We start from the raw sequence: 24,460 nt of genomic DNA, 5'->3' as shown, positions 1-24,460 counted from the left end.
AGATGCTGCTTTGGCCATGGCTCCTCCCTTGTGTTTATACAGACTCTGAAAATGGGCCGTTATGTTTGTTTCTTGACGTGAGTGGTGTGTCATTTAGCAACACTTAGCACGAGTTGAGCAGAGGGTATAACTCAATGACCTCATGTGACCATGTAGGTAGAAGTGTCAATATGTCATACTGATATTATGTTATTGCTATATGACATCATGGAACACTTTTCTGAGCATTACAGGTATTGTCAATACTTTTATAACTCCATTGTTACATTTTATGCTTTTTCTGGTTAAACACCTTGATTTGTTGTAACTTACAGTTTTCATAATGTGGCATAATGTGCTTTGCTAGCAAAAATATCACCCACCCTATATTTTACCATATCTACCTCCCTTACTATATTATATAGGCTATATGAAAAAGATGTAACACTTTTTCCCCGGATCTTGCACGGGCAGTTGAGTTATTATTGCACCCAGTGGTCAAAAATGAGAACTAAAACAAATGCTAATAGAGGCCCATTGGGACACGAACCACGCTGCCCCATGTTAAGCCGAGGAGCAGTGGACAGGACCATTAATTACAGGGTTGACAGTTATAACTGAGGTAGTTTGTAATGCTCTACAGCCACAAAGATCTTGTTTAATAGCAAATAATCACAATTAAATCTAATACATTTCTGCAAACAAAGGCAAACTATAAGTGCAGACGATGTGTCTATGATATAAAGAACCATTTCTGATTTAAGGCGAATTATGGAAAGAATAATGTCCACACATGAGAAATACGTGTGCACCATGGTGACCTAGGTGGGCTAGGTTCATGTTTTGTGTGGTTTTACGCTGGACATTTTGCTGAAACCTAGCAACCCTGGTTAATGATGTTAGCTCTTCTGTGTGTGCCTCGTTGGTGATGGGAAACACACCTGCTATATCGAACACAGCTGAAAGAATTACGTCTAAAACCACTCGAAATAAGCTGCTAGATTGTATGCTGGATGACTCTTAACTGCCTATTAAGGGTTTCTATTAAAAAAACACACACACAAGATAGTAACCTATAGCATAAGTCAGCTTTGATAGCTTCTCCACATAATTGTGGCTACTATTTTGTAATTAATGTCGTACTTCCCCACCAAAATCTAGGGTGTGCAACAGCTCAGGGTGCATGTTATTGCAAACACATCATTTGAGATGACAGACATGCTGTGCACTTAAAGGCCACGTACTAAATACATTTCTCTAGAACACAAGAAGCTTATTTTGTTATGCAATTCACCTCTCTTGAAAGGCTTTATGCCTTCTGAAACAGCATAACAGTTTGTCATACCCCAAGCAAAGGTCAGTGCTGTGCAGTTACAAAAGCCAGCATGTAAGCAGGTCTCCTCTGAATAGATGATTTTCAACAACAGATGCAGTTGCAGGAAACTTGTGAGGCAATAGTAAAGAAAAAAAACAACTTTATCTGTTCCCTTTGTTGGTCTGTTCATGATGTATTTCTCTTTAATATTCTATGTAATCTTAGTCTCTTATGTGAGTACAAACTTTCTATGCTCTTTCCCTTTAATTCCCCCACATTTTAAAAAAGATTTCACCCCCCCATTAACACTGTCATGAGCACCTTGCACACCGCATCATGTGCAAATCACCAGGCTGTGAAACTGGTGACGTCTGAGCTTGTGTCACCTCGTGTTCCCATGGTAACCGCCTAGACTTCACGTAGATGGTTCATTGAGGCAAAAAGCATGTGAAAGCATGTTTGATCATTTAACAGGTGCAGAAAAATGGTTTAGCAAAGAGTAAATGAACAGAGCAATCTGTCATATATATAAACTCAACCAGTATAGAGAGTTTGTATATAGAGTATAAAGTTTTAATCCACGGATCAGGTGAAATGGGGCAGACTTTAAAGGGATTTCCAACGAAGTAAAACACACTAACATTAATCTAATCTACTCTTGTTGTATTATAAGCCAACCCTAACTCTCATACATTTATTGCAAAGTAGAATGGTCTTAAGGAGACAGACAGAGATGCAGGAAGACAGTGAGACAAAAAGAGAGTGCAAATAGTATATAGAGATTTTTACTTAATGTACTGTGTACATATAATTTTAGAGATCAGTTTGGAAGTTTATATTTATTATTTGTATATTTATTTCTATATTTATTATTATTATAATTGATTATGCTGCTATTGGAAGAAACTAATTATAAATTTTTGGATTTTTTTTTCCCCAAACCATTTGACTGGAATTTGATGGACTGATGCCATTAATAAGTATTTATAAGAAGCACATTTAATAACCTTTTTAAACATATCACTGAGGATGAAAGTAAAGTTCTAAACCAGTCAAGACAAAATGTCTTAAATGTGTCCCAAACAAATTACAATTAAAAATGGTTTTCAGTCAGTTTTGACAAAATAGTAAGCCATGCTACTTTAGAATATGATACAGATTTTTTTCCTTCTCATGTAGCTAGTCAACGCCTCTCAGAAATGTATCATACGTTGGGGAATTTTGTTTTTTATTAATGGCAAAAAAAAAAAACGTAGACAAAGTGGAAGTTCAAAAACATTCCCAATATATCTGAATTCCCCCTTTACATGTCTTATAGCAAATGAACAATGATCCACTGCTGGTTTACACTTACTGCTTCATCTGGCAAACATAGCACTGAGGAATGATATCATCTGTATCTGGTTGCCAAATAACCACAATAGAGCCGTGATAAGAAAGAGCTTAGGCAACTTTCAGCCCAAAATTGAAACAGCAATCATGAGTTTTGTTGCATTTGGGCCATTGCAACTGGCTTTGATATGTTATGGTCTGGAATCAATTCAGTTACATTCCATAGTATTTAAATATCATTTTTAACAATAAGTATTGTCCAAAGCAGTTTAGCAGAAACTTTAGCACCACGGCGAGCAAAAACTCCCTGAAATGGATGACGTGAGTGGAATTATTCAGTAAATCACTACTCTGTGACTGTATACTGAAAAGTCAAACAGTACTGTTGAAAGGATGTTCAGTATGAGCATACTGTGAACATTGTGTGAGGCCTGGAATTGTTATGGTTACAGAAGCAGTGTGCAGTATCAAGGTGAAATTATCCACTGAAGCAAGGGTGAGACTTGGGCATAGACTGTTTTTGGGAAGTGCAAATCTTTAAGTTACAGTAAGGGGAATTATACATTATATTAGAACACTTGTTATTTAATATACCTCCAGTGCATACAATGTATTCACTTCACACTTCAATTTATACACATAATGTCTTTTGACTTTGTATTTAAAATTATGAACAAAAAAGGATGTATTCATAAGTATAAACAAAGATATTCTTAAAAAATGAAATTGATAAGGGGGAAAGTATTCAGACATGACAAATGAACAACATTAGTACATTGCTGCAAAGCTGTTGTTGGCAATTATAGCTACAACCGCAGTTACAACAGTGTCAAGTAGCATCGTGGTTCATCGTGTAGCATCGTGGTTCAATTTTGGACAAAGTTCCTGGACAAAGTTCCTTCTGACGGACTCGCAATTTCAAAATCTTACATAAATTTTCAATAGGATTCAAGTCAGGAGATTGGCTAAGCCATACAAGGCTTTTTGGTTGTATGTTTGGGATCACCGTCTTACTGAAAAATCCCTTTTCTCCCCAGATCCAGTTTCCTGGAGTATGAGATAAAATTTTCCTCCAATATGTCCCAATACATCAATCCATACATGTTTCCTTGGAAGACATGACGCTGTTCATTGTTTGTTTGTTTGTTTATTTATTTATATAGCACAATTTAATACAACTTGCGTTGCCCAAAGTGCTTTACAATCACATACTATGAAATATAATAAAAATACAATAATAGACACACAAACATCACCTGCACATACACACACACTATAACTTCATCCAATGAGCTCCCCATTTGTATTTAAAAGATGTTGTTTTAACATACATTTAAACATAGGTAAAGATTTAATAGATCGAATAGAAAGAGGGAGATCGTTCCACGATTTAGGGCCTGCTCGACAAAAGGCTCTATCTCCTCTATGTTTGTATTTTGTCCTAGTAGCACATAACAGATGTCGATTTTCTGATCTCAGAGATCTAGAAGGAAAGCAGAATGACACCATAATGGACAAATACACAGGAGCTAGATTGTGCAGGGCCTTGAAAACCAGTACAAGATTCTTATAGATATCTCTAAGTCATACTGGCAGCCATTTTAATGAAATTAATAACGGAGTTACCGATTCATATTTCTTTGCCGACTTTATCATTTTTGCTGCTGCATCATTGCTTGTTGTTCTCTGTGTAATTGTTGTTCTTGCTGCTTTCAGGTCATCCTGCAACTCTTGTCAAATGACTGCTGGCTTCTTTCTTATCTTTATCATTAGTCTGAAAGGGTGTTTTGAAATCTTGCACGGCACAACCGTCCAGAGAAAATTAGTTTCTACCTGCAAATTATCAAAGCAGTTGTACTGACAGGAATATTTAAGGTCTTTGCTCTTTGTTATATCTTTGCTGTATCTTTTCCATTCAAGGGCTGTTGAATAATGTTGTCCCTGAGAACTTTAGGAAGCTACTTCACCTTCACTATGATTGCTACTTGGTGTAGGAAATTACCAATGACTTTTATAATATTTGCACAAAAGACATTTTTTGCAACATTGATATCTAGAACCTGATTTATTTTTATGTATCGATTACATGTACTATACTGTATATATTTTTTTAACATAGTGTCCAAATACTATAATTTTCCCTGATTAATTTTGCAATGAAACATAGCTTTGTTTATGCTTAGGAACACATATAGTACTTTTACTTATTTTCTCTCACTGTATTCATATGGGACCATTCACAAGACTCACAAGACTCCTCTGCTAACTAGGACATTTTATCTTTCACTCTACTGTTTTCTCCCATAAGATTGTCCTATTTCAAGTACTTTCATTATTTAAAATAATCCCCATGTTACCAGTGTGAAATGGGAATAAAGGCTGATGTATTCAGGCTCAGATGAACAGTGGAAGTGTCACACTTTTAGACCGGCTGTTAGGATGTGTCACACTTCCTCTCGTTGGCCCACGATCATTACTCAGCATCTGATGTCCATTTTCCAAATCACTGCACCAGAACAGGCCTCATTAAAGGTCAGCCACAAAAAAAAATTAAAAAAAAATAAAAGGATATACTGCTATTTAGTCTCATCAAAATTCTCTTCATGTAGAATTCAAAATAGTTAAATAAATTCCATCATTTGACATGCAAATAATAATAAATAATAAATATCATGGGTATTTTAATTTCTACATCAATTGTCTGCAGTGGAGTTGCATCTCATCCAGGCTGTGTTCCCACCTCATGCCCAGTGTTCCTGGGATAGGCTCCGGATGCACCATGACCCTGACCAGGATAAGCAATTAGTTTAAATACTGTGATACATAGTGTGCATTGTTGGAAACTTGGAAGTATTGTGGTAACTTTTAGCCACAATGACCACCTCTGCCTACATCCAAAAAAAGCCTGCACTAACTAACACTAACCCGAATCTGACTCATCATCCCTCTGGGAAGTTGGTTTACGAGAGCTTTTAGACCAAATTGTTTAAAAGAAAGGAGCTCTGTGAGCCCCGTGTCACTTTACAGCTTATTTACACCTTCAGTAGTGATACTACTGTTGGGAGTTAAAAAAGTTCAAAACTATCAGTGCTTGATATCCTTATATTCGGAGAGACAAATTCATGAAGTGTGCACTTGAACAAGTCAGCCTAACTGACCAGTGTGGCTTTTTTCCTCAGAGCAGTGATACCTGTGATAGTACATTTTACTAAAGAGACAGAACAAAATGATCACTCTTAATTAAAGCTGCCTGTGTTTCATTTGATTTGCTTCCATCTTAGGATCATGTGATAATCTGCTGATTTGTGTTTCTGTCCCAGGCACTTTGGAAATGCCCAGTGTTCTTTACCATGAGCACACAATGTTCTCTAGCCTGGACATCCTGTGTTTACACGTGAAAGTGGCAACCAGTGATCTGGATAACGAACCGTCAGTACACACAGCCACATCACGTACAGCATAACACTCTATACACGCTTGATGTAATCGCAAAAACCAAAACGGGGACATGCAAAGAAAAAGCCCTTCTCTGCTGAACATTTCTATTCAAAGCCAAAGCAAAAGCCAAATACATAGAAAAATAGGCTTTTTTTCAGGTATCTCACAGCTGATGCTGTCAGACGTCAAGCAGATTTCAAAGTTCAACCTGCAAAGAGCCTGATAATTATGTACAAAGAAGGGTGCATAGTAAAAGGCAGCTTTCTAATATCCTTCTAATATCCTTCCCAATAAAAAGTAGATTAAACTCAAGCCAGCTAAACAACAAACTAATCAGGTACACTGTAGAACAGAGACTAGTTATTTATGGATGAACAATGCAACAGCGCCACCTTCTGGATGTTTTCAGCTCTTTTTTTTGCACCAGTATAGCATTCCTGTTCCTGATTGGATACCAGGCCATTGCAGGGCACCATGCATACACACATTCATACACACATTCACACACAGTGGCAATTTTAAGACGCCAAAACCACCCGTGTAACCACCCAGACAGTAACCCAAGCTCAGGATAGAACTGGGCGTCCTACAGCTGCGAGTCGGCAACGCCACCCTCTGCACCACCGTATCACCCTCAGTGTACTGAAAGGACAAAATAAAAACCACACAACACACTGATTCTTTGTAAACCCAATGCTCTTGGGCATTTCTTTTATCTTCCATTCGGCTAAAATACCTGAGTTTTGGTTTAAAAAATAGTTTTGTCAAAATGTATACAAAAACTACAAAGCATATACAACCACATGTCTAAATCATTAAAATGATATAAAATCATATCACATAATTACAAAAAAGCTCTATCAAGTGTCCCGTTGGTGAGGTATGAAGATCAGATTGCACACTAATGGAGAGCTGACAGAGTGAATGGTGCAAATTGGTGTTGTTTGTTTTAAACACTACTGACTGACTGACTGAACTGTGAGGATCATGGTGGAGTACGTCAGTCCTCAGAGCTCTCCTCTGATTTCTCTTCATTCGCTGCTTTCCAGTTCTTCCTTTTTTTCCTTTCGGGCTCTGTTTGCTTGTCTATTACAGTTCTGCGTCTTCTCTTCCTGTGTGTCTTTTCTTGCCCTCTGTCTGATTCACTGTCGTCTGTGCTGCTGTCCTCCTCCGTCGCTTTGTGTTTGTGCGCCTTTTTCCTACGGTGTTTGCTTTTACCGCTCTTCCTCTTCGGCTTCCTTTTGGTGCCGTCTGTCGCGCTGCTGTCTGACTCAGAGTCTGACCCTTCAGTCCTCTGCTTCTTTTTCTTTTTCTTCTTCTTTCGCTTGGAGGATTTCTTGGTCTTCTTTTGTTTCTCAGCAGACATTTTGTCCTTGCCGTTTCTTCTGTGTTTAGCATCATCTGCCTCTCTGGGTTAAGAAAAAGTACAGTTTAAGAAAAGTTAAATGTAATAATCGCACATTTCAAATTACTTAGAATAAATATCTCTGGTATTATGCTACATAGCATTAACAAATGTGAGAGGAAATATTGGGTCAAAGATGAAAATGTTTTATAGTCATACAGCATATCGGCACAATTTTTATTAAAATAAAAAATTGTATTCACTCAAAATAAAATATTAATTAAAAATTAATGTTGATTTGAAAAATTAATATTATTTTAAATAAATGTAGGCTTAAAACTATCAGCAAAGTATGTTTGGTTGCATATACAGTAGCTTGCAAAAGTATTCAACCCCCCTGAAACTGATCAGATTTGTCTGCTGAACAAATGGTAAATACACATACAGTTATGGGAAAAACAAAGTACACCCTCCTTCAATTCTATTTTTTTTTTTTATCAGGGCCTAAATAACAATGGTGTGGTCTTCATTAACCTCAGGTGACAAAAAATAACACAACAGATTTCAATAATGTAGTCATTTTTTGAAAAAAGTAAACCACCATTCAGAAACCAGGTGGGAAATAAATAAGTACACCCTATAATTTAGTAACATGTAGAACCACCTTTGGCAACAATAACTTGAATAAATGTTTTCTGTAGGAGTTCATCAGTCTTGATTGGTGGTCACTGAATTAAAGGGTGTACTTATTTTTCCCCCATCTGGTTTCTTAATGTTGGTTTATTTTTTGGAAAAAAATGACTACATATTGAAATCTGTCGTGGTTTTTTTTGTTGTTGTTACCTGAGGTTATTTGTTTGTTTATAGAAGTTGGCGAGGACCACACAACTGTTATTTAGGCCCTGATGAATAAAAACCTAGACTTGAAGAAAGGTATTTTCCCCCATGACTCTATTCTTCCTGTCAGTATTTTTACTGCAAACTCAAGTTCTCTTACAGCAATGACAAAATTAATTATAGGTCAACAAATATTTGAAAGAAAACCGATAAACTGCAAACTGCTGCTTTCATAAGTATTCAACCTTCTAGGTTATGGAAGCTCCAGAAGAAAGATAGTCTTAACAGGGACCGCAACTGACTTATTATTGGTCTTTACCTGTAAATTTTATAACAGTTCTCATTTCCCAAACAAAAACCACCTCAGATGAACTGTCATTGAAGAGACTGTCAGGCTGAAGGAAAGGAGTGAAAAATGAAGACTAAGGAACATTCTAAGGAAGTTAAAGATAAGGTAATAGAATTTCATAACTTAGGAATAGGATGGAAGTGGAAGCTGCATCACACCACTCTAGATGCAGGTATCAGCACTACCTAGACAAGACCATCCCTCAAAACTCAAGACAAAGACTTGGTGAGGGAAGTCACAGTGAGGCCAACAGTGACTCTGAAGGATTTACAGAGTACAGTGGCTGAGAGTGGAGCGATGGTGCACCAGACAACCATTTCAAGAGCTCTGCATAACTGAAGACTGTATGGCAAGGTGGAAGACGTGGGGATGTGTTTTTCTGGTGTGATGAGACCAAGATCGAGATATACGTTCAGGACGAGTTTCAAAGTGCTATGTGTGGCGCAAACATAACAAAGGCCAACCTCAATTAGCACCATCCCTATGGTGAAACATGGTGGTGGCAGCATCATGTTCTGGGGATTCTCAGAACCTGGGTTCTTGTTAAAATTGAAGGGAAAATTGACGGAGCGAAATACAGGGGGTTATTACAAGAGAAGCTGCTTCAGTCTGCTAAAAAAAAAAAACTAAAGCTTGGGAGAAACTTCACCTGTCAGCAGGACACTGGTCCCAAACACAAGGTGAAAGCAACGCAGGAGTGTTTAAAAAATAAAACGGTGAATGTTCTACAGTGGCCAAGTCAAAGTCCATGATTCCCACTGAGAATCTGTGGCACTGTTTTAAAATTGCAGGAAGAATGGGCAAAAATTACTCCCAAACAGTGTGCAAAGCTGGTAGACACTTCTCTCAATAGACTTAAAGCAGTTATTGCATCAAAAGATGGCTCTTCCAAAATACTAATGTGTAGGGGTTGAATACTTATGCAAGCAGCATTTTCCATTTTTTAAATTTATTTGAAATATGTCCTGACCAATAATTAATTTTGACTTGTGTTTGCAATAAAAATATAGACATGAACAATATGTGTATATATCATTTGTTATTCAGAAAAGTCTGATTTAAAAAAAAAAAAAAAAAAAAAAACCTTTTTGACCCAAAATGGAAGCTGCATACCTATGAGCTGAATTAAATGACTTGACTCTTACCTGTCTGATTGAAACTCCTCTGGATAAAGCTCCTTAAAACCACTATGACCCCATCTGATAAAGTAAAATCAAATCAGTAGTTCATATGGTAATTATAGGATTCATATAATCCAAATACACTGCGATTAATAATTAATAACCTGGCATAGCCACTGACCTGTCTGGATCATTGGCCTCAAATTCATAGAGTTTTCGTGTCCAGTACCGAGCCTCTCGCTCATCTCTCTCAGAAAGACATGCTCTTTCTCCAAGCCTGCCACGCGTGGATCCTTCTGACTCTTTCAGGTATCGGTCACAGTGCATGCTGCTTCTAGAAAACAGGACAAATAAGCGTCAGGTATCAGCTGAAATTCACAGTGTGTAGTGACAAACAGAGTGGACTTGAACCTTGTGCTCCAGCTGTGCTTTGATTCACGAGGAGACGAGGTCTGTAGCTCCATGTCTCTCAGCTTCCACATCTCTGACTCCTCCTGTATCTGCAATTACACAACACACAACATAAAATAGAGGTTAAAAAAAATACAAAAAATTACACGTATATAAAAGTAAGGAGTCAAAAGTATATTGACTAAAGATTTACAATGTGCCCATGAGCATTACTATTCATTTACAACTGAAAAAAGTTAGCAAAACATATTTTAACAAAAAGTGTTCATTGTAACTAAAACTAGATGTCAGATTTAGTGATGCAAATCATTTTTTTCTCTTTTCCTTTCTTTTTTAATGTATGAAGTGCAATTGAGCCTAATATGCAGATCTTTTGCAAAGATGATCACTTCTGTAAGTCGCTCTGGCCAAGCCATAAATGTAAAAGGTTTTATTTATGGTATCCATATAACTGGTATGAATGAGTGAATGTTTTAAGTAAGGAATAAAACGCAATGGGGCGTACTGTTATAGGAAACTTTCACAACAGGGAAACACACAAATTAGTCTCTGTTACAGCAGCTATGAAGGGCCATTCCTTCACAGTGTCTCTTTTTCTCCCTGTCTCTTTAAGTTAATAACACACACAAAAAAAAACCCTTCACCATATTAACAATGAGACTTTTTTTTTTTTTTTAAATCTGTTTATTATGAAAGCCCTAAGTGGCCATGCATTATTTTTTCTTTCTTTTCTCGTGATCTCCACTTAATTTTCTCAAGATCTCAACATAACAAAATAGCTATTTTCTCATGATATCAACATAACAAAAGTCTGGTCATGATCACAACTTAATGTTTCTGTGTACTCGATATAACATGTTGTTTTTATTGTTCTGAAGGCAGCAAAAGCTTAGCGCAATCCTGCAGCATCATGGATGAACAAATTCATTTTTACTTTGATCAGGAACTCACTCAAGCTGAAACAGCTTTGTGTCTGTCAGTGATTCACAACAATTGACAAAGTTATTAAAATTATGATGGTGGCCATTCACAGTTCCATTCACAAGGCACGAGATTTTCTCATGATAAAATTACGTGATGAGAAAAGAAGCTTTTTATTATGTCAAGATCACGAGAAAACAACTTCTGTTATGTCAAGATCATGAGAAACTCAAGTTGTGATCATGAAAAAAAATAATAATGCATGACCTCTTAAGGCTTCCGTAGTTTATAGAGTGTCTGCTCACAATTCCCTGCGAATGAGTTATTTCAGAAACAATAATGTATTAGAACAAGATCATTAATAAAAACCTGTGATTTGAATTACAGCCAGCATTACTGTCAAAGCTGCTGTTATAGAAAATTAATCAACACCTTCTGACCAATCAGAATTGAGAATTCAAAACAGCTGTGGCACAAATATAATTAATTTTTTAATTATTAAAATAAGACTGGGTGAAATGTTTCAGGTAAAATACAAATTCCTTAAACTGATCCGTAAAAAGTAGGAAGTACTGATATTTTTGGTACTTTCTCGTCTATTATAGCACACATCAGCATTATTTGAGCCCAAATGCAAAGACAACAACAAAAAAAAAGGGAGAGGAATAAAAGTCTGGAGGTGATGACGAGCCTTGTTGTGGGCGTCTGTGTGCCTGATGACATTGCGAAGCAGCACTTTACCCACAGGAACCTTCGCCATGAAGCTTCACCTACAATCACAGAACCACAAATTCAAAATTCTGTCACATTTCATGACATGAATGACAACAAGGACACTTTATTAGGGTTTCAGGTTTCAGTGTGAAACCCAGTAATGAGCTATTTCAGGTACAGAAATTTTGACAAACACATTTGACAATATTTTTTTAATGTCTTGCTATTAGATTTGAACAGATGACCAAGAAAGACTGGGGGAAATAAGCAAGAAAGCTAGTTTTTACAGCCTTTCAGAGATATCTGAGCACACAGGCTGAATCCTAAATGACTGACGCTCACTTCATAGGGTGCACGAGCCTTTATTCTAATCTTATTCAGTCCTTGTTTATTCAGGACTGGCGCTAGCTGCTGTTTTGCTAATTTCTCCACATGCTAACAAGCTCTTTGCTAATTCTCTACATGAACTCCTGAACATTCGTTACGCACACATTATCATATACAAATATGACACATTACTTACGAAACAGAGACAAAATATAACTATAAAGTTGTCTGCGTGTTTACCTACACAAGTTGGAAACCACCGAGCCTTCAGGTTTCAATACAAACTTCGTCTTTTTTTTTTTCCTTCTTCTTTTCTCCTTTAATGGCGGTTGACAAACAACATTTGAGGTAAAATACCGCCATCTGCTGTGCTGGAGTAGCATCACTGTGGAGAGACAGTCACATCATTCATTCATTCATTCATTCATTCATCTGTTCGTTCATTCATTCATCTGTTAATTCATCTGTTCATTCATTCATTCATCTGTTCATTCATTCATTCGTTCGTTCATTCGTTCATCTGTTCGTTCGTTCATTCATTCATTCATTCATCTGTCCATCCATCCATCCTTCTGTTCATTCATTTATTCATTCTCCTGTCAATTCATTTGTTCATTCATTCATCTGTTAATTAATCAATTAATTAATTAATCTGATAATTAATCTGTTCATTCATTCATTCTTTCATCTGTTCATTTGTTCATTCATCTGTTCGTTCATTCAGCCATTCATTCATTAATCTGTTCATTCATTAATTCATTCATTTATTCATTCACCTGTCAATTCGTTCATTCATTCATTCATTCGTTCGTTCATTCATCTGTTCATTCATTCATTCAGCCATTCATTCATTCATTCATTCAGCCATTCATTCATCCATTCATTTGAATGAATTTTGTTTAGTGCACCTTTGTTTTGTTTTGTTTCGTTGTTTTGTTTCGTGCACCTTTGTTTTGTTTTGTTGTTTTGTTTAGTGCACCTTTGCTTCAGTTCTACTCAAGTAAGCCACGCACTGACTTCTACTGCCTCCTGTACTTTCAGTTTCATTTTCTCTAAGCACTGAAAGACTAACAGAAACATTATTAATGCCATTATTGCCAAACACATTCAGTGATTCATCTTCAGTATCTGCTTTATCCTGGTCAGGGTCACAGTGGATCTGGAACTCTGTGAGCAAGGCTGAGATACACCTTGTATTACGTTTCCATACAAACTCTCTGAAAAAGAGAATACAAGCAGATGCAGTTTGTAATATTTAAAAGTGTTTTAAGACCTATAGTTCATTCATTCATGCATCCATGCATCTTCAGTAAGTACTTCATCCTGGTCAGCTTTCACTTTGTTAAAAGTGAAAGTACATGCTTTCTCATGTCCCCTCATGTTCTTGTGTGAGTTCCTGTCAGGTGTCCCATCCAGGGGATATTTCTGTTTTGCATCCAGAGTTATCTGGATCTGGTGACTATTCAGTTAACACTGGATGCAAGCCAGGAATACACCCTGGATGGGACACCTGAAGGAAACTCACACAAGAACATGAGGGGACATGAGAAACTCTGCACATACAGAGCAGATAAAAGAAACCCACACATACCCACACAATTACGTACTATGAGGCAGAGGTAGGAGAGTATCTCTGAGGAACAATGAAACTTTTCAGTTGAGACTGAGAAAGAGCATTCCAAAGTTTGCACCCTAGACATATAGTAGTCATATAATCTCTAAGATATCTGAAATAAGATAAACATATGTGATTCAGAATAGTGGCATGCAATGTATCTGGCTAGTCTTCATAATAAATGCTCCTGTTGACATTCTTCTGTAATGGGATCTGGCTCTTGATAGAACAGTAGTAAATTCATAAGGCAAAAGGTACAGTTCAAGATTGGAAACAAATCAGGCACGTTTTTTTTTTTTAAATCTTCAACTGTCCAACTCGATATGTTGTGCATTCTGAGATGCTTTTCTGATCACCATGGTTGTAAAGAGTGGTTATTTGAGTTACCATACACCATACCGTCAGCTGGAACCAGTCTGGCCATTCTCCTCTGACCTCTCTCATCAACAAGGCATTTCCACTCTCAGACCTGCCACGCACTGGGTGAATAAACAGGGGTACAGGTGTTTCTAAGAACCGGGGCAAGGAGTGTGTACATATAGTGTAATAGAAGTGTAATGCACTGCCACAATCTGTATCTGTATCTATATATTTAGTGCTACATATATACAAATACTTGCATCTGTATTCAGATTTACACCTGAAGTGGCTGTGGTCTTTTTTTTTGTTTGTTTTTTCGTATAAATATGAACCCTACTGCTATGCCCCCAGAAGCACAGAGGTAGAAATGCCAGCACTGTTAGCACAGTCTGTGAATTCTGGCTCTGACAGTTTCTCAAACTCCTATCAATCAACAGATGGCCATGGACTGTTTTTAATCATGCTTGTATTGTTATTATTTTTGCTGGTACCTGCCACAACACTTTCTAACAAATTTTATTGGTTAAATTTCCCAAAATATAAATACAAATATAGCCTAATTTAAACCACCGTGACCCAGACCAAGCAGTTAATAAGGACTGCTGAACATGTCTTTATTCACTTTAATGAATGTTTAAGTCTTAGGTTTAGTTTACCTCGCAAGAAGGTAACTTTCTGGTTGTGCAACTTTTTATAAATACGGTCAGGTACATAAGTATTTGGACAGTGACACGATTTTCCTAATTTTGCTTCTGCACACCACCGCAATGGATTTGAAATGAAGCAATCAAGATGTGATTGAAGAGCAGACTTTCAGCTTTAATTCAAGGGGTTCATAGAATTTGCTGCTACAGTCCAGAATTCGTAGGTCCATCACTAATGGCAAGCTGTCCTGGACCTAAGGCAGCAAAGCAGTCCCATACCATGATACTGCCACCACCATGCTTCACGGTTGGGATGAGATTCTTATGTTGGAATGCAGTGTTTGGTTTTAGTTTTGTTTTTTTGTTTGATTTTAGTTTAGTTTAGATTAGATTAGATTAGAGTTAAGGAATCTTCTTTGCAAAACTCACACCTGATTGCCATCCCCTTGATTGAAACGCCTGACTTAAATTACCCCTTAAATGAACTCATACAGCTAGAGCTTCATGTACTTTTCCTGATGTTTAATTTTGGATAATTTTGCTCAATAAATGTAAAAACTATAATATTTTTGTATCATTTGTTTAATTGGGTTCTCTTTATTTAGTTTTTAGAACTTAGACGAAGATCTGATCACATTTCAGGTCAAATTTATGCAGAAATACAGAAAATTGTAAAAGGTTCACAAACTTTCTACCAGGACTGTAGGCGGAACAACAGGAGACGCAACCTGTGGAGAGGCTTGTGAAGCATCATGTGGACTGGCAGGTAATGCGACATGGTTGGTGTGGCAGGAGAAGCAACATGGACAGAGTAGTGGGGGTAGTGACATGGGCGGAGCTAACCGAAGTTTCCAGCTTAGCTAGCAAACTTAGTTGACACTTGACACAGAAGCATACAATGATATATCATCTAATAAATCATATAATGTGATTACTCTCTTGCATATAGCAATTAAATCATCATCTAAGATGTAACATAGTGTGTGGGTGTGCTCTTCTGTGCAGATTTGCTGTCCTGATTTCCTTTAAAAACGTGAGTCATTGGGTCACACCACCATTCACCTTCTCCTCCTATCAAAGAAAGTTGTTACAAAGTTCCAGCTCCTATGATACCAGACATCATGCATGAGGACCCAGATAATTCTCCAGACTGCAGCTGGCTCTGGAGAATATCTTGTCTGGTGATGCTACAGAGTGGTTCAAGTACCAGATCCTCCTGGACCACCTAAAGCTGGAAGAAGTGATTTTAATTGCTGACTCCATGCAGGCAACCCTATGACCTTGCTTTAAAGCAGACTGCTGGCTTAATGGTGGCCCCAACATCAAAGCAGGTGACATGAACTCCTTATGGCCCTTTATACTGGAGGTCCAGTCACTTGTGGGTATGTTGGAGCAGCTGGATCCTAGGGTATGAGATTGGACCTCATGTTACTTGACTCACTGTCAAATTGCCTTATGATCTCAGAGCTCTGTGCACTCACAACAGATTCCCATTCTAACACTCATTGACTTTGCAGAATGGCTGGAGGTGAAGGTACAATTTCAGGAGCTCATAGGTGGACCAAACAGTTAATAAGGACTGCTGAACATTCACTTTAATGAATGTTTATGTTTTAGGTTTAGGCCTTTATTTTAGCTTTCAATGTGACACCTCACAAGAAGGTAACTTTCCGGTTGTGCAACTTTTTATACATACAGTCAGGTACATAAGTATTTGGACAGTGACACAATTTTCCTAATTTTGCTTCTGCACACCACCACAATGGATTTGAAATGAAGCAATCAAGATGTGATTGAAGAGCAGACTTTCAGCTTTAATTCAAGGGGTTCGCAGAATTTGCTGCTACAGTCCAGAATTCGTAGGTCCATCACTAATGGCAAGCTGTCCTGGACCCAAGGCAGCAAAGCAGTCCCATACCACGATACTGCCACCACCATGCTTCACGGTTGGGATGAGATTCTTTTGCTGGAATGCAGTGTTTGGTTTTAATTTTGGCTTAGTTTAGATTAGATTAGAGTTAAGGAATCTTCTTTGCATAAACCAGTGTGGTGAAGACCAGACTTTGACAGTTTATGTTCTTGAAACATGGGAGGGCCTGCTACACTCACACCTGATTGCCATCCCCTTGATTGAAACACCTGACTTAAATTACCCCTTAAATGAACTCATACAGCTAGAGCTTCATGTACTTTTTCTGATATTTAATTTTGGATAATTTTGCTCAATAAATGTAAAAACTATAATATTTTTGTATCATTTGTTTAATTGGGTTCTCTTTATTTAGTTTTAGAACTTAGATGAAGATCCGATCACATTTCAGGTCAAATTTATGCAGAAATACAGAAAATTGTAAAAGGTTCACAAACTGTCTACCAGGACTGTAGGCGGAACGACAGGAGACGCAACTCGTGGAGAGGCTTGTGAAGCAACACATGTGGACTGGCAGGTAATGCGACATGGTTGGTGTGGCAGGAGAAGCAACATGGACAGAGTAGTGGGGGTAGTGACATGGGCGGAGCTAACCGAAGTTTCCAGCTTAGCTAGCAAACTTTGTTGACACTTGACACAGAAGCATACAATGATATATCATCTAATAAATCATATAATGTGATTACTCTCTTGCATATAGCAATTAAATCATCATCTAAGATGTAACATAGTGTGTGGGTGTGCTCTTCTGTGCAGATGTGCTGTCCTGATTTCCTTTAAAAACGTGAGTCATTGGGTCACACCACCATTCACCATCTCCTCCTATCAAAGAAAGTTGTTACAAAGTTCCAGCTCCTATGATACCAGAAATCATGCATGAGGACCCAGATAATTCTCCAGACTGCAGCTGGCTCTGGAGAATATCTTGTCTGGTGATGCTACAGAGTGGTTCAAGTACCAGATCCTCCTGGACCACCTAAAGCTGGAAGAAGTGATTTTAATTGCTGACTCCATGCAGGCAACCCTATGACCTTGCTTTAAAGCAGACTGCTGGCTTAATGGTGGCCCCAACATCAAAGCAGGTGACATGAACTCCTTATGGCCCTTTATACTGGAGGTCCAGTCACTTGTGGGTATGTTGGAGCAGCTGGATCCTAGGGTATGAGATTGGACCTCATGTTACATGACTCACTGTCAAATTGCCTTATGATCTCAGAGCTCTGTGCACTCACAACAGATTCCCATTCTAACACTCATTGACTTTGCAGAATGGCTGGAGGTGAAGGTACAATTTCAGGAGCTCATAGGTGGACAATAGCAAGCCAAAAGCCCACATAGGATTCAACTAAGAATGTCCAAGTTTGCTATGATAATGACCATGCCTCATGGAGCTTACCAGTCTGTGGTTAAAAAAAAAATCCTGCCTTCCACCTCTCCTTCTTCTGCTCAGGAGACTAGACATAAACACAAACCTTTCTGTCCCTTCTGTGATGGTACCAAGCACTTTCTGAACCAATGTCTTAAAGTCCATCTTGACAAAGGAGCAGAAAGAGACCTGGATCAGGAATAACAATCACTGCTGGTGCTGTGGTTGCCCTTGCAAGCAGCCCAGTGTATTTTGCAGAGTAGATGCAAAACGTGCAACAGCCAGCAATTGAATATGCTCCATGAGGACAACCTTAGACCTCCTCCAGAGAGATCTTGTTTCTTCAGTTCCATGACTGAGATGCATTATGTGGATCAACCTGCAGAGAGCAGCCGTACTTTACTGAAGGTGAGCAAAGTACTCATCGAAACTGGAGACCAGCAACTGGAAACAGGTGCTGATCAGATCAGAGCAAAACTTTCTGCCCCACCACTGATGCACAACAACAGGGATTACAAGGAAAACCAGAGGATCTGAGGATACTTCATGGAGCTGTCCAAGTAGTTGTGTCCTTTATTATCTCTGTTGCTTCACCTCCTTGCTTCCCTATCAATTACATCTTTCCTCATGAAACCTCAGCAATCAATGAGTCACATTGAGGACCTGGGAGATACCTACCTGGCCCAGAATAGAGCAGTTGATGTTTTTTAATTCATTTTCTCTCATTTACTAACTCATCTATTGACCAAATAATTTCCTTAACAGAAATTTGGGGGATGAACCTGAAGTTTCATGGGAAACCAGTGTATTACCAGTATAAGCTGAGCAAAGCTGAAGCTGAGTAGGATTTTTGTTTTTACCTTCTGTTTTTACTTTGGCTACTGACCATGAGCACCATAAATAAAAGCTCATGTGTGTTCTTACCCTTGGTCTGCTGTGTTCTCTGAGCAGCGTGCTGCCGGAAAATATTATTGGTTTTCAGGAAACCATCAGTTTCTAATGTTATCATCACACCCACAAGTTTCTAAAACTCTGTTGTTGTTCTTACTTGAGTATATTTTTGCAAATTATAAACCTCCAGAAAAATTCATTGTAGTGTAAGGGTGGATGTTACAAAATGAATGTAATTCAGCAAAGCAAACAAACTAAGTGGTCTGAATACTTCCTGAAGGCTTGCTCTGTGTTCATGCTTTGTGTTCTTGACAACTGGTGAGTCAAAACAGAAGACCTCAGTAAGTTTCACTTCCATTCTCCAGGCTGAATTCCTGCTGTATGTTTTTTTTTTATATCTGTATTCCACATCTGCTTTTACCTGTCTCTGCTTGAAGTTATCATGACTGTAACATGAATGGATGTACAAAACAATATAATGAAATTCTTTGATGTTTCTTTCATATGGACTGGGATAAATAAAGGAAAAAAAAAAAAAAGCAATATGTGAGACACCACAGTCTGCCAGTTTTCTTTTTTTTCAGTGAGGCAGTAACTGAAACATTTTTCTTTGACTTGTAGACTATTTGACATTTAGTTGCCACTGCATGATACAATTCCCTCCTCTTGGGGTTCTCCAAAGTACATTTGGAAACTGAAACCAGGTTTCAATCAGCTGATCTTGGAGTTTGCTATGGAACGAGTTATAATATTCTCCTTTCGTCAAAACATGAGGAATGGAGAACACATTCACTTGTGATCCATTGTGAAAACTTGATGGTGACGTTATGTCACACACCCTGCAGTTTGGTCAGGGAGCTTGGTTGTTCCTGTTCCATCTTGCTGTCCAGTGACTTTTCATGTGCTTATTGCAACACCATCATGGTTTATGACCAGTCCAGGGAGGACTTCTCAACTTACTGTAATATGATCCACGTTACCACTTACTAAACCAGGTTCCAAAAAAAAGGGCTTTTACAACAGATGCTTGTTAATTTTTTTAAACCCTTCATCTCTCTGTTTTTCAAACTATTCCTCAAAAACCTTTTTAGACTTCATTAATAATACCAGTTTAGTATACACTAAACATATTAATAGTCTGTTAATGATCAACGAATGGCAGTAATAATTGCTGACATTATTACATATTATTTGATTATGTTAAGTTAATGTGACAGTGAAGTTGGAGTAAAAGGAACTAGACACTCTTAAACAACTTGATGCCTATGATATATTTAATATAGTACTGTAATGTTTCTGATCTACAGTGAGGGGAGATAAGTATTCAGACCCTTTTGTTTTGGTTATTTAATATAACTGCAGTGCATACAGTATATCCACTTTAAATTTACATACACAATGTCTTTTGAATTTTCACTTATAAATATGCCCAAGAATTCCTCTTAGCAAATCGTCCTCAATTCCCCAAGGTTACAAGGCTCTGATGGATTCACAAAGTCAGGAGATATTTCTTTCAACGATGTGTATAGCCCCAGTACCGTTTGCAGATAAGCAGCCCCTTATCATGATTCTCCCACCTCTATACATCACTGTGGATATGGTTTTCTTGGTGTTATGCAGCCCTTCTTTCTCCAAACATGACAAACTGAAATACTGCTAGAGTTCTATATTTTTGTTTTGTCTAAATGCTCATGTGCAAATTTTAGATGTGCTTTTATCAATAGTCTAAGAGGACATTGTGAAATTTTGCGCGGTGCACCTGTCTGAGGACGGTTAGTTGTGGTTCCATGAATTTGCATATTATCAAACCAGGTGTAATGACAGGAATGTGTAATGTTTTTGCTACGGCTCTGTAGCTTTTTCCGTTCGAGTGTTGTTTAATAATGTTGTTCCTGGGAACTTTAGGAGGCTCCTCGACTATTTTAGAATATACAGTACTGTGCAACAGTCTTAGGCAACCTATTTTTTTTAGTACAAACTTTGCTGTAGATTTTTATTTTATGACTTCTACATTATTGATTCAGTATAAAAACATTTTATAATTCCAAACATTAGTTTTCCAGCACAAAATTAAATGTGAAGAAAAATGTTTGTATGTCAGTAAAGAAAGCAGCATATTACATAAAAGACCACTTTTCAGACCAAAAAAACATAATGAAGGCTGCTGGGTTTTGCTGCAAAACTAAGAAACAAGTGTGACAGTCAAAGTCTCCAGAGGAATTGTGGCTGCTTCTGCAAGATGCTCAGTAAAACTTACAGCTCATTTCCTTATAAAACTGCACAAATTGTATCTGAGACTACTTTAAAAAAAAAAAAAAAAAAGTGAAGGATCATCACACCAAATATTAACTTTGTTTCATTTATTACTGTTTACTGCTCTTTATAGTATTTTCTTTAATGTAGAAACATTTAGTTTCATTATTTTGAAGGCATTTTTGCTCTACAGCATTTCTTTGCATGTGCCTAAGACCTTTGCAGAGTACTATATATATATATATATATATATATATATATATATATATATATATATATATATATATGTGTGTGTGTGTGTGTGTGTGTGTGATATATATATATATATATATATATATATAGAGAGAGAGAGAGAGAGAGAGAGAGAGTCTGAATACTTTTTCCCTGTTAATTTGCTTTTTAAACATATCATTGTTACGCTTATAAATACATATGTTTGTTCAGATTTAATGTCAAAAGGTTTAATGTCAATTGTCATTTAATAATGTCAAAAGACATTATGTGTGTACACCAGACGTATTGTATTTATTTTTTTTCACTTCCTGATATATGTACACAACCTAAAAGAGATAATAATGATGGAGTATGTTTTATCATGTCTGGTCCAGGAAAACAACAGGCTGGGAAATCCCATTGTTCTAATGGTCTTTGCTTCAATGAAAACTGAAAAAGAGAAGTCTGCTTTAATGGTTTTGGATAGGTAATGGGTTTCTACTTGGAAGTTGTTCTGACAGGGAAACACGAAGTTCATGTAGAGTTGAACACAGAAGCTTTTAAGGGTTTCTCTAGAGTGACAACTGAAGGACTGTTTTAGATTTAACTTTTGAAGGAGCAAATGTCCCCACTGGCCTTGTTAATCACTTCATCTACATCTATTAAACCATGTCATGAAACAATAAGAAATACCATAAAACATAAATAATTCATGACTATGACATGAACACTTAGAGAACATTGTGCACTCAATGGTTTATTCTAAAGAGCTCTTGTTAACATTTACGATGATGGAGACACGGCTAACCACATGGGGATTTGATCAGGGAATAGTTGATACCAGTTCACTAATATAATATGTATGCGTTTAATGTCTGTCATACAGATTAATATGCAACTAATGATATTAATACTCATGGAAGACAAAACTGGCAGGAGGGCTGTAAGAGCATTTTCCATCAGCAGTTAACATTCGGTTAGCTAACTTAGCGACTGAATCTAGCCACCATGTTACTCAACATATACCGACTTGAGTAACCTGATGATTATTGTGATTAACTTTAAAAATGTATGTAACTTTGATAGTGTATTTTTGTTCACATTTCTTGCCTCATCATCACTTTTCTTTTGTCGGGGTCAAAACTTAAATATAATATAATATAATATAATATAATATAATATAATAGTGGCTTAGTGGTTGGCACCTTTGCCTCACACCTCAGGGGTTGGAGGTTCAAATTTCACCTCCGCCTTGTGTGTGCAGAGTTTTCATGCTCTCCCTGTGGTTTGGGGGTTTCCTCCGGGTACTCCGGTTTCCTCCCCCAGTCCAAAGACATGCGTTGTAGGCTGATTGGCATTTCCAAATTGTTTGTAGTGTGTGAGATGTGTGAGATGTGAATGTGTGCCCTGCAATGGGTTGGCACCCCATCCAGGGTGTCCCCCACCTTGTGCCCCAAGTTCCCTGGGATAGGCTCCAGGCTCCCCCATGACCCTGTATAGGATAAGCAGTATGGAAAATGGATGGATGGATAATATGATATAACATAGGCTAATGTAATATAATGTAATTTAATATAGTTGGCACCACAGTAAGCATTGCTGTCTCACTGCTACCAGGTTTGATCCTGGGCTCAGGCTACTGACTGTGCATGTTCTCCCTGTGTCCATGTGGGTTTCCTCAGGATTCTCTGGTTTCCTCCCAAAAACATGGATTGGCTACACTAAACTGCCCCATGTGTAAATTAGTGAGTGAATGTGTGTGTGCTGAGAAGGACTGGCATCCTCCTGTCTCATGCCCAGTATTTATATATATAATTACAGTACATTCATACATACAGTATATAGTATATAATATATGTCCAGTGTCCATGTTGATCTACCTCCCTGGAGTGTTTAAGTCCAACCCTATTTTAACGCACCTGATCCCAGTTAATCAATGCTTTCAGGAGGTCCTGAATGTCAGAGCTGTGTGTGGTCGACTTGCGCATCCCTGATCTACACTATGAACCAAAAATGGGTGAATATTATTTTAAATGTTCTGTTGTATTCTGGTCAAATTTGGCCAGTTTACTATTTTCCTCTGTCATAAATATGGTTTCTCTCATTTGACTGGCATAAAGCTTAATGTGCCTTAACACATAAATGAATGACAAGTGGTTTTGTTTCATTTTCTGTAGTTTGTTAAAATTTTTTACATTACAGCGTTCCAGTCAGATCAGACCTGCATTAGAAAATGAATACTGAATGTGCCAGACTCTCTCTTCCTCCCTCTCTCTCTCACAGACACACACAGAGACACACACACACGCACACACATTTATTTTCGCCCCGGCTCTGCACAAAGCTGCAACAAGAAATGCAGCAAATGCAGTTTTGCATGCCTACACATTGCCACTTGTGTGCATGGACACACACAGGCAAACAAATGGGACTGAATTTGTTAGATTTGGAAATATAATGTTATTGTGATTTTTTATTATTTTTTTTACTTTGTGGCACTGTATTCATTTTGTCTATAATAATGTGATTGAATCTGTGCAGTTTGCAAAGCAAGTAAAGTTTTGCTGTTCAGGTCACTCTTCATTTTGCCTTTAAATTAAATGTGTAATGCTTAAAAAGCAAGTTAACTTTGAGGTCTAGCCTACCAGTCTTTGATAATCACTCCACAAGGTTTTTATCTGGTCTCTAAAACATAAACAATGCTTATTTTAGTAAAAAATGAGTGGTATCATTTAATATACCAAAAGTGAGGTTTATTCATCATAAATTCCAAAAAGGAATGCAAATACAAAACAAGGGTTAAATATTATATGTTCAATCCATTCTTGTGCATAGCTGATTAAATGTATAACACATTCAAACTTCTCATGTGACTGAAACACAGCTGCTCTCCCTGATGGACAGTAATACTGTGAGGAGGATGACTGACTACTGCAACCTGAATACTATAATCTCCAATCTCCAAAAAAGTGTGAAGGTGCTGACATTTTTTTTTTTTTCTTTTCCTTTTTTTCCACACCCGAAAAACCCAAGCTTAATTCCTGTCACGTTTTGGAGTGATGAGATAAAACCACACCAACCATGCTTTCGGTTTGAGTT

The 24,460-nt window shown here is 37.5% G+C and overlaps 1 protein-coding gene across 3 annotated transcripts; it reads right to left on the bottom strand.

Moving 5' to 3' along the window:
- Positions 1–6,742: 6,742 nt before the first annotated feature.
- nkapd1 (NKAP domain containing 1) lies at positions 6,743–12,452 on the bottom strand. Of its 3 annotated transcripts, none has more exons than XM_026923963.3 (6): positions 12,330–12,452; positions 11,740–11,818; positions 10,128–10,216; positions 9,898–10,050; positions 9,741–9,794; positions 6,743–7,473 (listed from the first exon to the last, which is right to left on the bottom strand). In XM_026923963.3, the coding sequence occupies exons 2-6, from the start codon at positions 11,806–11,808 to the stop codon at positions 7,065–7,067; spliced, it is 774 nt and encodes a 257-aa protein (XP_026779764.1). In that variant the 5' UTR covers positions 11,809–11,818; positions 12,330–12,452; the 3' UTR covers positions 6,743–7,064. The 3 variants fall into 3 exon arrangements, with proteins under 3 accessions (XP_026779764.1, XP_026779765.1, XP_053095523.1); XM_026923964.3 differs by having other exon boundaries at positions 12,334–12,438; XM_053239548.1 differs by lacking the exons at positions 11,740–11,818; positions 12,330–12,452 and adding an exon at positions 11,316–11,732.
- Between the last annotated feature and the right edge of the window lie 12,008 nt (positions 12,453–24,460).

This window comes from Pangasianodon hypophthalmus, chromosome 14 (genome assembly GCF_027358585.1).
Source record: "Pangasianodon hypophthalmus isolate fPanHyp1 chromosome 14, fPanHyp1.pri, whole genome shotgun sequence".
NCBI lineage: Eukaryota > Metazoa > Chordata > Actinopteri > Siluriformes > Pangasiidae > Pangasianodon > Pangasianodon hypophthalmus.
The sequence above is the reverse complement of the archived record's forward strand: the minus strand, read 5'-3'. Positions and strand labels throughout refer to the sequence as shown.